The sequence below is a fragment of the Dasypus novemcinctus genome, chromosome 24 (genome assembly GCF_030445035.2).
Source record: "Dasypus novemcinctus isolate mDasNov1 chromosome 24, mDasNov1.1.hap2, whole genome shotgun sequence".
In the NCBI taxonomy this organism is placed as follows: Eukaryota; Metazoa; Chordata; class Mammalia; order Cingulata; family Dasypodidae; genus Dasypus; species Dasypus novemcinctus.
In genome coordinates this window covers 62824852-62839409 of record NC_080696.1, presented here as the reverse complement: position 1 = coordinate 62839409, position 14558 = coordinate 62824852, and the positions used below count along the sequence as shown (strand labels likewise).

The 14558-nt window shown below is 48.7% G+C and overlaps 1 protein-coding gene across 1 annotated transcript in view; it reads right to left on the bottom strand.

Moving 5' to 3' along the window:
• Positions 1–14558, bottom strand: part of ZNF831 (zinc finger protein 831) — a 74328-nt gene that overhangs the window by 43461 nt on the left and 16309 nt on the right. The window contains exon 3 of the mRNA XM_004460165.4: positions 7131–7276. Within this exon, the coding sequence (XP_004460222.1) occupies positions 7131–7276 (146 nt within the window). The remainder of the gene's footprint in view (positions 1–7130; positions 7277–14558) is intronic.

Sequence of the window (14558 nt, the reverse complement as noted above, 5' to 3'; positions counted from 1 at the left end):
TTAGTATTGAGGGAGTTTTCTAGACTCCCATTTTGGAAATGCAGCCCCGAACTTCACCATGTTTACTGTTATAAGCCACGCTAGCTTCAGGAAACTGCAAAACCATAAACTCCGTGTAGTTCTTATCGTTCGATAAAAACATCTCTCTCAATCAATATGACTCAGGCGGGTCAGCGGGGCGCAGGGCCACGCTCGTCTCCTCTCCTGGGCTCCATTTAGTCCGTGTACCGACAGAAGCAGCATAGCTTCCAAAGTGGCAGCAAAAGGCCAAATAATTAACCTCAACCACATCAGTGTTCTCCATTCAGTCCCCCAAAATGCGTTTCTAAGGAAATATATAAGAGCACTCTTTAAACCATGGGATGATTTAATGTATTCCAGCATTGGAGTAAATGGAACAGGTCTCAGTTAATGGAATGGGTCCTTCAAACACAAGAGATTTCAATATTAAAAGAAAAAAGAAGCTGATATGTCATTGGCTAGAGAGGAAGAGATGTGCACATAAACAAAAAAACAGGACAAGCCTAATTACGAGATTCTTTTTTGCAGCCCAGGGTCAATGACAGTGATATCAGGACACCGGTAATAAGGCCATGTGCGGACGGGCTTCAAGCTCCCAGAGAATAGAGTCCCACTTGAAATACAAACAAAACTCAAGGATGTTGCATTCACCCCCCGCATCCCCACGCTCTGGAAAGAAAAGTATTCATTTCAGAGCAGTGACCTCGTCAGGAAAAACGCACCAGGAGTTGTATAACCACAACAAAAGAGAATCACTAGTGGCTTTCGCTCAGGAGCTGTCACTCACTTTGCACGGACGAGTGGGTTTTCCAATTGCTTTTTCTAACAGAAAATTAACACACGCACGTGTACACATATCCACATCCGTAAAGTTTTGCTTCCTCAATGAGACTAAAACTTGGGAAATGAGGAGTGGAAAGAGCATTCTTTACAAGACTTGGTGATCACCCCATGGCTGGAAGGGCTAGTTTTTGGTGACCCGAGGCCAGCTGGCTCAAACTGCAATTGCCAAACTGAGAACAGACCCCCAATTCCTTAGCTGATGTCCAGAAAGACCAAGGTGGTCCAGGTGAGACAGGAAGCACCACATTTGACCAACACCCTGACGTTTGAAGCTCACCCCATCCAAGACACAATTCCATTGTCTTGCTTAATTCCCACCACAAGAAACCAATCCCTGAAGATGTCCTGACAGGTTTCGAGGCTTAACACTAAAACCAAATAGCAGTAAACTTTGCAGGGAGCAGGGACATTTGAGAATTCCTCACTCACTCTCTCCATGGGAAGGAGTTGCTGTTTCTTCTAAGAGCAGCTCCGATGGATTTTTTTTTTCCTTTCCTTTACCTCAGTGGTTATCAGATAGGTTGTGCATAAGAATTTCTGTTCAGTTCAAAGTTGGACACACAAATCATCCCTTTATGATTGATCTGCAGGATTTTCAAAGATAATTTTGACAGCTAGCCTTGGAAATGTAAAATTCCCACTGTAACCTAAGAGAGGGCCCTGGGACAAGATATTGCAGTGAACATTCCAAGGTTCCAAGTCACCGTGTTTCCTTCTCCAGAAGCTTCATCTGTAAAACTGAGGTGACATTATATGAAGATGATGCTTAAGTGAAGATGAGTCCATAAAACTGAATCAGTGAGCTTACTGCCGTCCAAACTACACACCCACTGGGCTCTTCTGCTACTGATACATCTCAAAAATACAACCAGAAACAAAACCTCCAACTTGGACATTCTTTCCTGCTCATTCTCAAAGAAGATATGCAGGCCAGTTTTGATGGTCCTTTCAACTGAGGCTGAGCCTCAAAGACGCTCAAGGTAAAGAAGCCTACTTAGGCTTGTCCAGTTTTTCCTTCAACACTTTCTGTGCCCCTGACACTGTGCTAGGACCCAGATGCAAAGCAAGGTGGCCCTCCAGCCTTGTAAACAGGGCCCTGATTAATGGAGACCATTGCTACTGGGGAAGGACAACTTCAGGTGAATCCATTCCCATTGGGGAGAAAATTGCTCAGTATACAGAGGAAAACAGTGAAGATAAATTGAAAATTTATCTAGAAAAACAATGAAACTAAAAGTTGTGGCAGTATGCCAGTAAACCTACAAAAATAAGTTAAAAATAAACTTTCAGTTCATAGTTTATAGTTGCAACTATGAGCTAACTGTTAAAATGAACAAAGGTTGACCTAAGGGTAATGGGAGCAAGATGTTTGCTTTTACCAAAAAAAAAAAAAAAAGGTATGGTAGACCAATGGGTTTTTCTTCACTTTTCATTGACTTTCCTAGCAAGATCAGGAGAGACATCCCCTCCCCCACCAAAATATTATAGGGTGTGGTGATCTGAGTCTTTTGCAGACCCCAAAAAATTATGTTCTTAAATTGGTCCATTCCTGTGGGTCTGGATCTGTTGTAGGTGGGTCCCTTTGATTAGACTAGATTCAGATGAGGGCCATTTGATTAGATCTCTTCAGTAAGGCACAGCCCAGCGTGGGTCTTACTCCTCTAACTGGAGTCCTTTATAAACAGGATGAATATACAGAGTAAGAGGGTTGCAGAGACAGAGAGACAGTCACAGGAGCAAAGAGAACACCATAAGAACAAGAAGATGAAGTCCACAGAGCCCAGGAGAGAGGCGCCAGAAGCTGAAGGGAGACATCATTATGTGCCAGTCAACAGAAGGCATCTCTTGATGAGGCCTTGATTTGGACACTTTCACGTCTTCAGAACTGTAAGCTGGCAACCAAATAGATCCCCATTGTGAAAGCTGACCCATTGCTGGTATATTGTTTTGGAAGCCTTTAGCAAAATAAAACATAGGGCCCTCATCAATTTTTCCAAAGGCTTCTCTCAAGCCTCTCTCACATCATTCTCTTGGAGTTACTGTCCTCGTTAATTTTCTCCTTTTCCTTTGTCACCTCTGGTCTAATTCCGCCCCGGGGCATGAATCAAGTGGTCACTTACTTCCAGCAACTTCATGAAATTCTACATCTTGCACATGATTCGTGATTTCACTTGGCAATTTATGTTATATTGTGAAAATTAACCTGAAGAGCAGGGAGGGATGTTACTGGTAAACAGAAGGGGAGAGAAACAGAGAGGATGTTCGAATGGAGCCTGAATTTATTAATGAGCAGTTGACAAGGGAAGGTTCTCATGCTGTGACAGGCATTGCTTCCCTTTATGGGGCTGGGGTCTCCCACAAGGGAGGTCTGAACAATAAGGTCTTCCTTCAAATAGGGCCTTGCTCCTGGGGATATTCAGTGACCTGGTATCGAAGAAACTTCTCTTGACCAATCTATTCAATGGGGTCAGCTCAAGTTGGAGAGATCAAACCCACAATCCACAACCCCATACCCCTGCCCTGGTCCTGAAACGAACGTGGAAAAGGAGCCGTGTTCTTTGAAACAGCAACAATCTTACGTATTCACAGTAATGTTTAGCCTGGGGTATCTGGTAAGCGGACCTTACCTGGTATCTAAAAAAACCTTCCAGCTTCCCACACACCCCTGCTGGAAATGTGAATGGGGTGGAGTCCGGGATTTAGGATTAAGAAAAGGTGACTCATTTTCTGGAGAGTCCCGAAGCCTTGAATCAATGTAAAATCCTATAAATTAGGTCTTTATCCTTCATAACCCCTCTGGCCTTCTGCTTCCAGATGACGCCACTGCTGAGCCAGCTGTGGATTCAAATGATCAGTACCAAGCTATTAGAAAGTTGAAAGGAGAGGGAAGTTGAGCATCCCTTAAAAAGGATCAAAAACAAAACAAAACACCCCTTCTCTCCTATCCTCATAAATTATTGACAGGAAGATTCTCCAAAAATAAAGAGGACAAGGAGTCTACCATAATATTTTATTTTGGCCCCTGCACAAGAGAATTCTTGACTCCTTGTATTTAACATTTTACTAATTCTAGCTGGCCGACAAACACCCCAGTGCCAAAGGTTTTCCCTACCTCTGAATTGGGGAATTCCCCAGAGGTCATTCTCAAATTTTCCTGATTTCATTAAGTTCCCTGAGTATCACCCTTCAGGTCACCCCATCTTTACCGCGCCGTGGAGAACAGTTCCCCACCACGCAGACACACTGGCACGTGCATACGTGCACACACATATAACACGAAGTCAGCTCCCTCACTGCGAGTCCAGCTCTGATCTCCCCGTGCAGGTCCTGCCAAGCCAAAGGAGACTTGAGAAAGTTGTTTGTACATGACAGAGGGCCAAGGCCCAGCAGTGAGTTCCTTTGAAGTTGCGGCACTTTGTCTGCAAACACCCAATACCCTACGAATGCCTGTCACTCCACTGTAAAATATTTATACTGACCAGTGGTGGCAATACACCCCCATTCCCCGTTGCTTCCGCAGCGGCATTTATGCAAAGTACCCAGCCCCGCTCCAAGGAGAAGTCCGTGCTGGCCTGCTGACCCCGTGCCTGGAGTTCACCCCACCAGCCTTCCCTGCTCTCGCTCCGACACATCAGTAAAGAATGGTGGGGGACGGTCACTTCCACTGCACCCTGCAGCCTCACACCTGCTCGCCAGGGGACATCCTCCCTGGGGACGGAGGCCTTTGAGAAGGGGCATCAGTGACCCACGCCTCTGCCTCAACTCGCTGCTCAGATGACAAGCATGAAAGAATAGACTATCACCATCTGGGCAGCCACGGGGCGTCATTGCCCAGGTGGGAACTTGAACTGTGAGTGGCCTCTTGGTCTTAATTCAGCATTCAGGGGTTGTTTCTGAATTTTATGTATTTTTTTCCTGTTTGGCTCTGAGTTTTGTTCACCATTCACCGGAGTCCCCAGTTTGCTCTTGGGATTTGGGTATGGGAAGAGCAACGAAATGGTTATGCTGAAACAAGGAGCATTTAGAAGTGGGATTTCCAAAAAACAGAGGGAGCTTCAGGATCTCTGTGTGGGTGGGCGCCAGGGTGAAAAGGACAACGAAAGGCCCAAGGATTTCTGATGGGTCGCTCTGGGAGCACATGCAAATGAGAAGAGGCACCTGCTTGAGTTGAAGGAGATATAGGAAGGCACCCAGAGCCCAGGGCCAGAGTGAGAGGCTTGGCGGGTTAGGCGGAGGCCAGATATCAGCCCCTTAGCACAACCCAGTGTCCGCAGAGGCCCTGCCCACCCACCCAGCCCGCCACTCGGGCTTCTCCCTGAAGAGAGGCTAATGGGTCCCACCGCCCAATACACCCATCTCCCAAGTGTGGAACATGCCCCTGATGCAGGGCAGGGCAATTCTGTTTTACCAGTTGCCTATGACTTAATTTATGATAGCATCCTCACCAAAACTGTCGGCAAACAATGAGAGCACAAATGATATGCATTCTTGTATACTGCATTGCCAGGTGTGCTGCTGCCTTTTTAATTTAAGAACACATTACAAGGTCTCCTCCAAGGGTTAGGAGATGTGGGAAGAAATATTGCAAAAGTGAGACACAAATGCACATTCGTCCGTCCATAGCTTCCATAACCTGCTCACCAGCCTACCTAGGGTCCACCTGCCCTCCCAGGGGTCCTGGCCCTTGACCTCTGCCCACCTAGCCCCCATTCCAGAAAGCCTCTTTCCTTCTCTCTGTGTGCCAATTTCCTCTGCAGAAGAAGCCCGGTCTCACCAATGGACTCTCCCCCTCGGGCCCCTTCCCCCCCAGCCAAAGACCAAAACCACTCATTGCCACGCGTCCCCACTCATCAGGTATCTGCATTCGCGAGTAGATGATGGCAATCAACATCTGTCATCAGCTTTAGAGTTTGCAAAGCACTTGCCACACACAGGACCTCCCTTGCTCCTCACGCTGAGCCATGGGGCAGGTGATGGCACGTCCTACCATGGCCCACTGGGTGGACTGGGGGAGAGTGTCAACTACAATGTAAACCACTATCCTTCTGGTGCAGCAGTGCTCCAAAATGTATGCACCAAATGCAATGAATGTGCCACGATGATGAAAGAGGTTGTTGATGTGGGAGGAGTGGGGTGAGGGGGGTGGGGGTATATGGGGAGGACCTCATATTTTTTTAATGTAACATTTAAAAAATAAATAAATAAAACCATAATGACCAAAAAAAAGCAACAAAGGCCTTGCTTTTCATTCCACATCCGCCCGGCAGGCTTGAAGAGACAAGGCCTGCCTCAATGCCATTTCTCACCGAGGAACAAAAGATGAATCCTCCTCCCGCCCACCCAGAGGCTTTAGGGGCTGGGATGGGGTAAGTGGGGGGAGCGCAGAGGCACCACTGCCTGCAGGGGGCACTGGGGCAGCTCAGAGGTGCAGGAGGATGTCTCGCCCCCACCCCGGCCCCCCACCCCTACCGTAACTGTCCCCAAGGGCCAAAACCTCAGGCATTTGCCTGCCCCCGGGGCCAGCCCCGGGGCCACCCAGTCAGTCAGTCAGCCACAGAAGGACAGTAATTCAGCCCCACTGGCTAGACGGGGTCCTGCAGCTTCTCAGGGATGTCCTCACTTCCCTACTCGACCCTGCAAGCAAGGCTAAGACTGGGGCGTGGGGGAAGTGAGGGGGAAACTGAGGTCCAGAGAAGTTAAGCCATTTGCCCAGTTACCCGGTGATGGCAGCTTGAAGTAGCCCTTTTCCAGGAAAAGAGTCTCCATCACTTCCTCCTTTATTGGCCTCCAGGCCTGGCAGAAAGTGCACCACACGTGAGCAATAGACTCGGGGCGTCCGTGGCCTTGCCAGCTGCCCACCTGCCACTGACCCAGTTAGCCCCACAGCGGCAGGATAAACCAAGCCTCCTTCCCTTTCAGAGGCTGGAGACGACGGAGGCACCGAGGTTCTTCTCCGGAGTGAGCCTGTGTCCCGTGCCGCTGTGGAGGCTGGCCCGTGAGGCTGCCTGCTGGCTGGGAGGCAGCCATGGCTTCCCGGGATGCCACCCGGGTCCTGGCCGCTAGCTTCAAGGCACTTTGGTGGGCTCACAGGTGCCACACCTGTGTCACTGTCTGGCACACACCAGTCCCCTGCTGGGCCTGGAGCCCCTGAGAGCATGGGATGGCTGGCTCCTGCTCGCCCTGCATCCCAGCCCGTGGCGGGGAGACTGGTACCTGCCAGGCCCAGTGTGGGCCAACAAAGGAGGCGCCTCCAAGGACAGCGTTACCTGCCACTTCAGAAGACACCTGCGGGCCGATCCTGCTTGGGTCCAGCCTCTCGAGCCTGGGAGGGTGGCAGCTCTTGGTCGGCACCACCCTGTGCAGTCTGCCAGCTCGCGTCTGGCCACGCCTCTGCAAGAAACTCCCTCTGTACCTGTGGGCAGAGAAGAGCAGGGCAGTACCCAGCTGGGAGAACACCTGCCGGGAGCCAACGCACGGCAAAATCGTAAGGCGCAGCCCTCCCCAGTCTGAGTCATGGTGGGGCTCCTGGGGGAGGATGCAGCTCTACCTCTACCTGGCTGGACAGCTCTGGACAAGGGCTGTCCACCCAAACTTCAGTCTCCCCCGTTGTGAAGATGCTAACAGGCCCTAAGTCATGAGCCTGTTACAGAGATGAAACAGCGCTTATAAATGCTTCCCAAGCTGCTAAGCACACAGTAGGTGCTTAATGAATGTTGGCTGCTGTCGTTAAATCCTGCATCAGATGGTCTGGCCTACTTAGTATGCAGGCCATGATGAGGGAGAAGGCCTATCATCTGTGCTGCCCAGTACAGAAGCCAGCAGCCCCATGTGGCTGCACAGCACTTGAAATGCGGTGGATGTATCTGAGTTGTCTTAAATTTTAGTGAATTTAAATAACTGCGCGGGGCTAGTGGAGACCATACTGGACAGCACAGCACTGCAGGACATTCTTCAAGGGCAGGGGCATCTGTCTGCCCCTTTCCATCTTGATCCCCCAGGCCTTTGTGGGATATTTGCACTCTAGGGGGAGGACAAGACAAAGGGGGAAGAAGAAAACACTGGAACTTCCATGTATGTTTATTTTCATCTGGACTTTCTGATTTCTGTTGTTAAGTACACTTTGTCATGCGTGGTGTACATCAGCAGTGGGGCACGTGGATAATTTGTAAATGAACGAATATGTGTTTATTAGGGTGCAAACTCAGATTTTGTTACTGGTAGGACTGTGCACCCCAAAGCAGAGCAGCCATCTAGTCTAGCACCCCCATTTTGCAGGCGAGAGGACTGAGGCTCAGAGCAGCTGGGACTCTCCTCAAAACCCACAGAATGTGTGATCCTGGGCTCTGCCCCCATTTGCTAGGGGCTCCCATCCGAGGCCAAAACATCTCTGCACGGCTTTGATTTGCATGGTCAGCCACAAGGATTCCCTTCATTTACAAGCCTCAGTTTAGAAGAATTCTGCTCTTACGAAGCACTTCAGAACCAGCCGGCTGGGGAGGAAGGAGAGGCTACCTGCGTGGACACTCTCCTTTCTCATTTGTCTCAGCCACCGCCAAGAGCCAGCCTCGGGCTCCTAATCACCAGGGCAGCTCGTGGAATTTTAAATGAGGCCCGCATTACTCAGCAGCCTCCTGGGCAGCCGCTATTTCCTGCCAGCAGCAGCGAGCTCCGGAGTCCAAGCTCTTGAGGAGAGGCTCCTCTCTCACCTGTGCAGGTGCCTCCCCAACTTGGGCAGGGGCTGTCCCACCCCAGGGGGCCCTGCTTGTGAAGGCCACAGGTACCCCAAAGAGCTTTCAGGACAGGGTGGAGAAGGCTGGGCAGTGCTTCCGCTGATAAGAGCCCTCAAGCGGGCTGGGGCCCCTGCTGGGCCCGGGCAGTGTGTGATTTCCAAGTGCTGGGACAAAGGGAGAAAGGGGGGGCCACACAAGGGGGACTCTGTGCCATGAGTCACTTTGTCCCCAAGTCAGCAAGGAGCTGCCACCACTTTCAAGTGCTGAAAACGGCACAGTGTGAACTGCAGGGAGGCTTTGCTTTGGGAAAAAGAACAAGTGACAGAATCCACTCAATCGAAATAACGAGGGGCGCGCTTGGGAGCAACCTGGGCCCGGCTCCCGCTAGGCTGGCATTTGGGCCCTGTGGGCAGAGCCCACATGGTCCCTGACACCGGCTTCAAAACGGCATTTTGCTTCGACACAGGCAGGGTCTGCTCCTTTCTCTCCGGGCTTCGCCCAGAACATTTTGCAGGCAGTCCCTCCTGAAGCAGCATTACACTCAGAACGTGATTCCCGGGGCGGGTGGAGGCCGCGGGCGCGTCGCCGTCACCAGCCCACGTGACGAGCTGAGGGTGCCCCATCCCCACGACTTCACCGCTGCACCCCGTGGCCAGTGCCGGGGCGCTGGCTTCTAATGGCAGCCCTTTCTCAAGACGTCTGCCCTTGGCTGCCGGGAGAACCTTGCCTGGAGATGCCGGTGGGGGTACACCCCTAGAGGGTCCCTTAGCCACTGACTGACAGTTTTAGGGTGTCACGGCCCAGCCCTTTCACCCCTGAGCAGCTCCCTGCCATCACTTTTGCTCAGCATCTCCCCAAACCTGGTCTGCACCCCAATCCCTCTCCCCCACAGATCACCTGCAAGTGAACCCCCTTCTCAGGCTCTGCCTCTGGGAACCCCACCTCAGACACGCAGTTGGAGGGTTGCCCCTTCTTCTCGCCCCACTCCAACCCCGTGCTTCCCCCCAGACCCTCACTTGAGCCTGTCTAAGAAACATCCTTAAAGGTGCCCCTTCTCTTCTAAATGCGCATGGCGCCCTGCCGCCCGTCACGGGGCCACGGCGCTCATTCTTTTCCCCGCTGGATTTTCACTCAAGGCTTCGTGTTTAAGATCTGCCCAGGCACATCCATGGAAGAGGCTGCTCTCAGCTGGCCTGGGTCATGACTGACTTTTTTTTCCAACTAGCTGCCCGCTCTGTCCTCTCCGGCTTCCTCCCCGTAGGTCTTCCTTAAATTACTCCATTACATCATCACACTGACGTGAGGTCAGCGCAGCTTTATGGGTAGGCCTCGTGGAAGTTCAACCAGGAAAAGAAAAACCTTCCCGCTGGAGTAGCTCCGGCAAAGAAGACGCGCTGGGAAGGCGTCTCTGCTCCGAGACCTCCGAGAGGGGCGTGTGGCCCAGGTCCCGGCATCAGGGCCTTGGCGGTGGACCCGAGTCCGGCGGCGGCTCGTGAGGGCGGCGGGGCGAGGCCTGGCCACCCGCCCTGACGCTGGCCGGACCCCGCGGGCCGCCTGGCCCCGCCGACCGCGCCCTCCCCGCGCAGCCACGGCCGCCGCTACCCGCCAAGATGGCGGGCGGGGAGAGAGGGCCGCCGGGAGGCCCCTGCGCGCGCCTTCCGGGGGAAGACACACGAGGGCGGGCAGATAAGGTCTCTCTGTTTCCTCATCCCGCACACACTAACAAAGCAAAGAGAAATAGGAAGTGGGGTGCTGAGGCGTGGTGGGCCCTGCATCGAAGCTACTGGAACAAAGCGCGTCAGCTACGCGGGGCGGCGGCCGCGGGAACCCAGGCCCGCTGCCGTCAACGCGCGTCCTCGCTTCGCTTCACTGAGGAAGTAAATTGCGTTGTAACTTAGGTGCGCAGCACATACATCAGACAGATAAACAAGCACTTTGTGAGGTAAAATCGCTACCCGTTAATAGAATTACGGCCTGTTTTCCGGTTCCTCCCTCTCTGCTCTCCCCTTCAGTGACTAAAGCGTGTCTGGGCTTCACGGAGCGCCCTCCCGCCCCATAACCTCCGCTCTCCTCCTCGCTCATTTTGATTCACCTGGAACTTCACGATCCACTGCTCCGTTTATCCGTCTCTTCCTAGAACATGTCTCTGGCTGTCTCATGCTTCCTACAGCAGTGTACACAGTTACAAATTAATCAATAAAATCCAATTCCACGGCCCAGTGCTTGCTTTGGGCACGGCGGAGACTATTTTGCAAGCCCTCTCGATCACTCTGCTTCTAGTTAATGTCAGGGCAATTAGGCCTCCAAGTATGAATTTTCTCTGTTTTTCCATTTCCACTCTGAAAATGGATCCTGCATTTTCTAGTCCCTCTCTTTAACACATGTAGTTTCATTAATGACAGCAGCCATTTCCATTACAGGCTGGTATTTGGAGTGGCCAAAAACAGACAAATGGAACAGGATGGAGAGCCCTAGAATAAATCCCAAGTATAAATAGGAAGTCAAAATACAACAAATAAATGGGGAAAATGCATTAATCCAGGGGCCTGCAAACTTTTATGGAAAGGCCCAGTTAATAAATACTTTAGACTCAGCGGGCCAAATACAAATCCTGTCATATATTCTTTGCCATTCTTTTTTGCTACAACATTTTAAGAATGTAAAAACCATGCCTACCTTGTGGGGCCATATAAAAACAGGTCAAAAGGCACAGCTAGGCAGTGGGCCATAGTTTTCTATATGGATGAAATAAAAATAAATCCTTATTTACACACACATACATAAGTATGTGTATATATATTCATATAAGAATATATATATAACCCACTGGATGGACAGGGGGAGTGTGAACAACAATGTAAACTATGGTTGGTGCCGTGTGGCAGTGCCCCAGGGTGTGTATTCACCAAATGGAAAGAATGTGACTTAATGATGAAAGGGGATGTTGATGTGGGAGGAGCGGGGGTGGGGGGGGTGGGGAGTAGGGTATGTGGGAACCTCTTGTGCTTTGTTTTGTTTTGTTTTGTTTTTTTAATTTGTTATGTTATTTATTTTTAAAATATATTTTCATTCTTTTAAAATATATTTGGGGTTTACAATCCAATCTTTGTGGTCATTTAAAATTACTAGATACAATAGATTAGATTCTTGGCCAGGGACATTTTAGCAATAGTTACCTGAGCTATAAACCTTGCTTATGCAATTCACAAACATCTAGAGATGGTGATGTTTTAATACTGACAGAAAGGGAATTACTTTTGCTCATAATTAAATTAACATTTTCTGGTAAGATATTAGGTATTACTTCTCTGCTCAGGCACTGAGGATTTTGTTCTATGCCATAGACCATTTCATGCAAGTGAAATGTGAAAATATCAGGTTATTTAACACTATTCACTGAGCTTTATCATCAATAGAAGTGTTTTTTTTTTTATTTTGTAAAAATATTACATTAAAAAAACATATGAGGTCCCATTCAACCCCACCACCCCCACCCCACCACTCCCTCCCCCCCAGCAACATTCACTCCCATCATCATGACACATCCATTGCATTTGGTAAGTACATCTCTGGGCATCTCTGCACCTCATGGTCAATGGTCCACATCATGGCCCATACTCTCCCCCATTCCATCCAGTGGGCCCTGGGTGGATTTACAATGTCCGGTGATTGCCCCTGAAGCACCATCCAGGGCAACTCCAAGTCCCAAAGGCACCTCCACATCTCATCTCTTCCTGCCATTCCCCATACCCATCAGCCACCATGTCCTCTTTTCCCACTCCAATGCCACCTTTTCTCTGTGGACCTTGGATTGGTTGTGTCTGTTGCACCTCTATGTCAAGAGGAGGCTCAGATTCCACATGGATACTGGGTGCAATCCTCCTGCTTTCAGTTGTAGGCTCTCTAGGCTCCATGGTGTGGTGGTTGTCCTTCTTCAACTCCATCTTAGCTGAGTGAGGTGAGTCCAATAAATCCGATTGTAGGAGCTGGAGTCTGTTGAGGCTCAGGGCCTGGCTATCATATTGTCAGTCCAGAGATTCAAATCCCCTAATTATATCTTAAACCCCAACACCAACTACAATTCCAGTAAAGTAGCATGAAAGTCTTATGAAAAGAGATCCCATCTGGGTCCAGTTTCATCACACAGAAACACCAGCTCCAAGAAGGGCCATCTGACATGGCAGTGAACCCCTTCTGCCATGACCATAGAACCCGTGGGTCTCTTTAGCCCTCCAAGGAACCAATACCTGGGGATTGTATCTACTTTATCTGTCTCTTAGACTCTGCTCAGTTGTGCATAAGCGCAGTCCTTCTGACAGCCTCCAGACTCTTTTTTAGAGACTCGTAGCCATATAAACTCATTTCTCCTTTCCTTTTCCCCCTTACATTAGGTCAAACAGCATTTTAAAGTCATGTTATTATATGTAGACAGGGATATTCTGCTGATCCGCATCGAACCTTCAATTCAAGGTCATTTTCCAGTTGCATCATCAGTTGGTAGTTGATAGTGATCCCTCGGTGCCAGGGAGGCTCATCCCCGGGTGTCATGTCCCACGCTAGGGGGAAGGCATTGCATTTACATGCTGAGTTTGGCTTCAAGACTGGCCACATTTGAGTAACATGAAGGCTGTCAGGAGGAAATTCCCAGGCCAGTGCTGCTCTAGGCCTTGTTCTTATTTCAGGCATATAGGCTCACAAGCGTAGTCATTAGTATCAGGGGCTCACTGTTGGACCCTCATTCCTTCTCGGTCCTTGCCGCTGCACCTGGGGGACTGCCGCTGCTCCCCTAGGAACCATGACAGTGCACCCCCGGCCAGGAACCCAGTACCCCCCCAGCTGTAGTTTTAATTGTTCTCTTGTGTTTTTTAACGTAACATTTTGTGTGATCTATTTATCCTTAAAAAAAAAAAAAGACAATAAAAAATAATTTTTAAAAAAAGAACATATATACATTATTTTTTTGGAGGTACCAGTCCTGGGGACTGAGCCTGGGACCTCATATGTGGGAAGCTGGTGCTCAACCACTGAGCTACACCGAGTCCCAAGAATATATATCTTATGTTCACAGAAGAAGAAAACATAGCAGAACATATTTGTGACCTTGGGAGATTGAGAGTAAGGACAAATTTCTTAGATAAGACTAAAAGTAATAATCCTGAAGGAAAAGACACTACATTTGACTACATCAAAATATACAAGCTCTTTGACTGCTAAAGGGTATGGAATTTTTCTTTTTGGAATAATGAAATTGTTCTAAAAACTTTTGTGGTGGAGAATGCACAACACTGTAATAATAGTAAAAGCCATTGATTATACACTTTGGATAGATCATATGGTATGTGAATATATCTCCATAAAATTGCTAAAAAAATAAATGTGCAAGAATAGCCAGAAACAGGAGCTATGTACAGTAGGGGAAGCATAGAGAGATTGAGAAGTGAAGAATTTTCTTGTTTGTCAATTTCTGCTTATTACTGTTGAAATAATGAAATGCTCTAATAATGATTGAAGTGATGAATGCACAACTATGTGTTCATACCAAATACCATTGTTTGTACACTTTGGATGAAGTGTATGCTTTATTAATATGTATCAATAAAATTGATTTGTTTAGGAAAAAAGGGCCAAAAAAAATACACCCTCTTAATGACAAAAGAATCATAAACAAGACTAAAAACCTGAGAATTCCATTTCCCACACAACAGTGGACAAGATACCCTAATTGACAACCACCATACTCTTACAAGAAAAAAAATGTGGGTTAAAATGTAAATTTTTAAACCTTATGTTTAAATGTATTTATGTCTTGATTAGATTTTAAGAAATATTTAAAAGTCAAGAACAAGTGAAATCAGAAATCTTGAAGTATAAAGCCGAACACTGAAGTGAAAAGAGGAAAAGAAGGACAGAGAGGAGAAATGAAAATACAAAAAGCAAGATGGTAGATTTAAACCTAATCATATT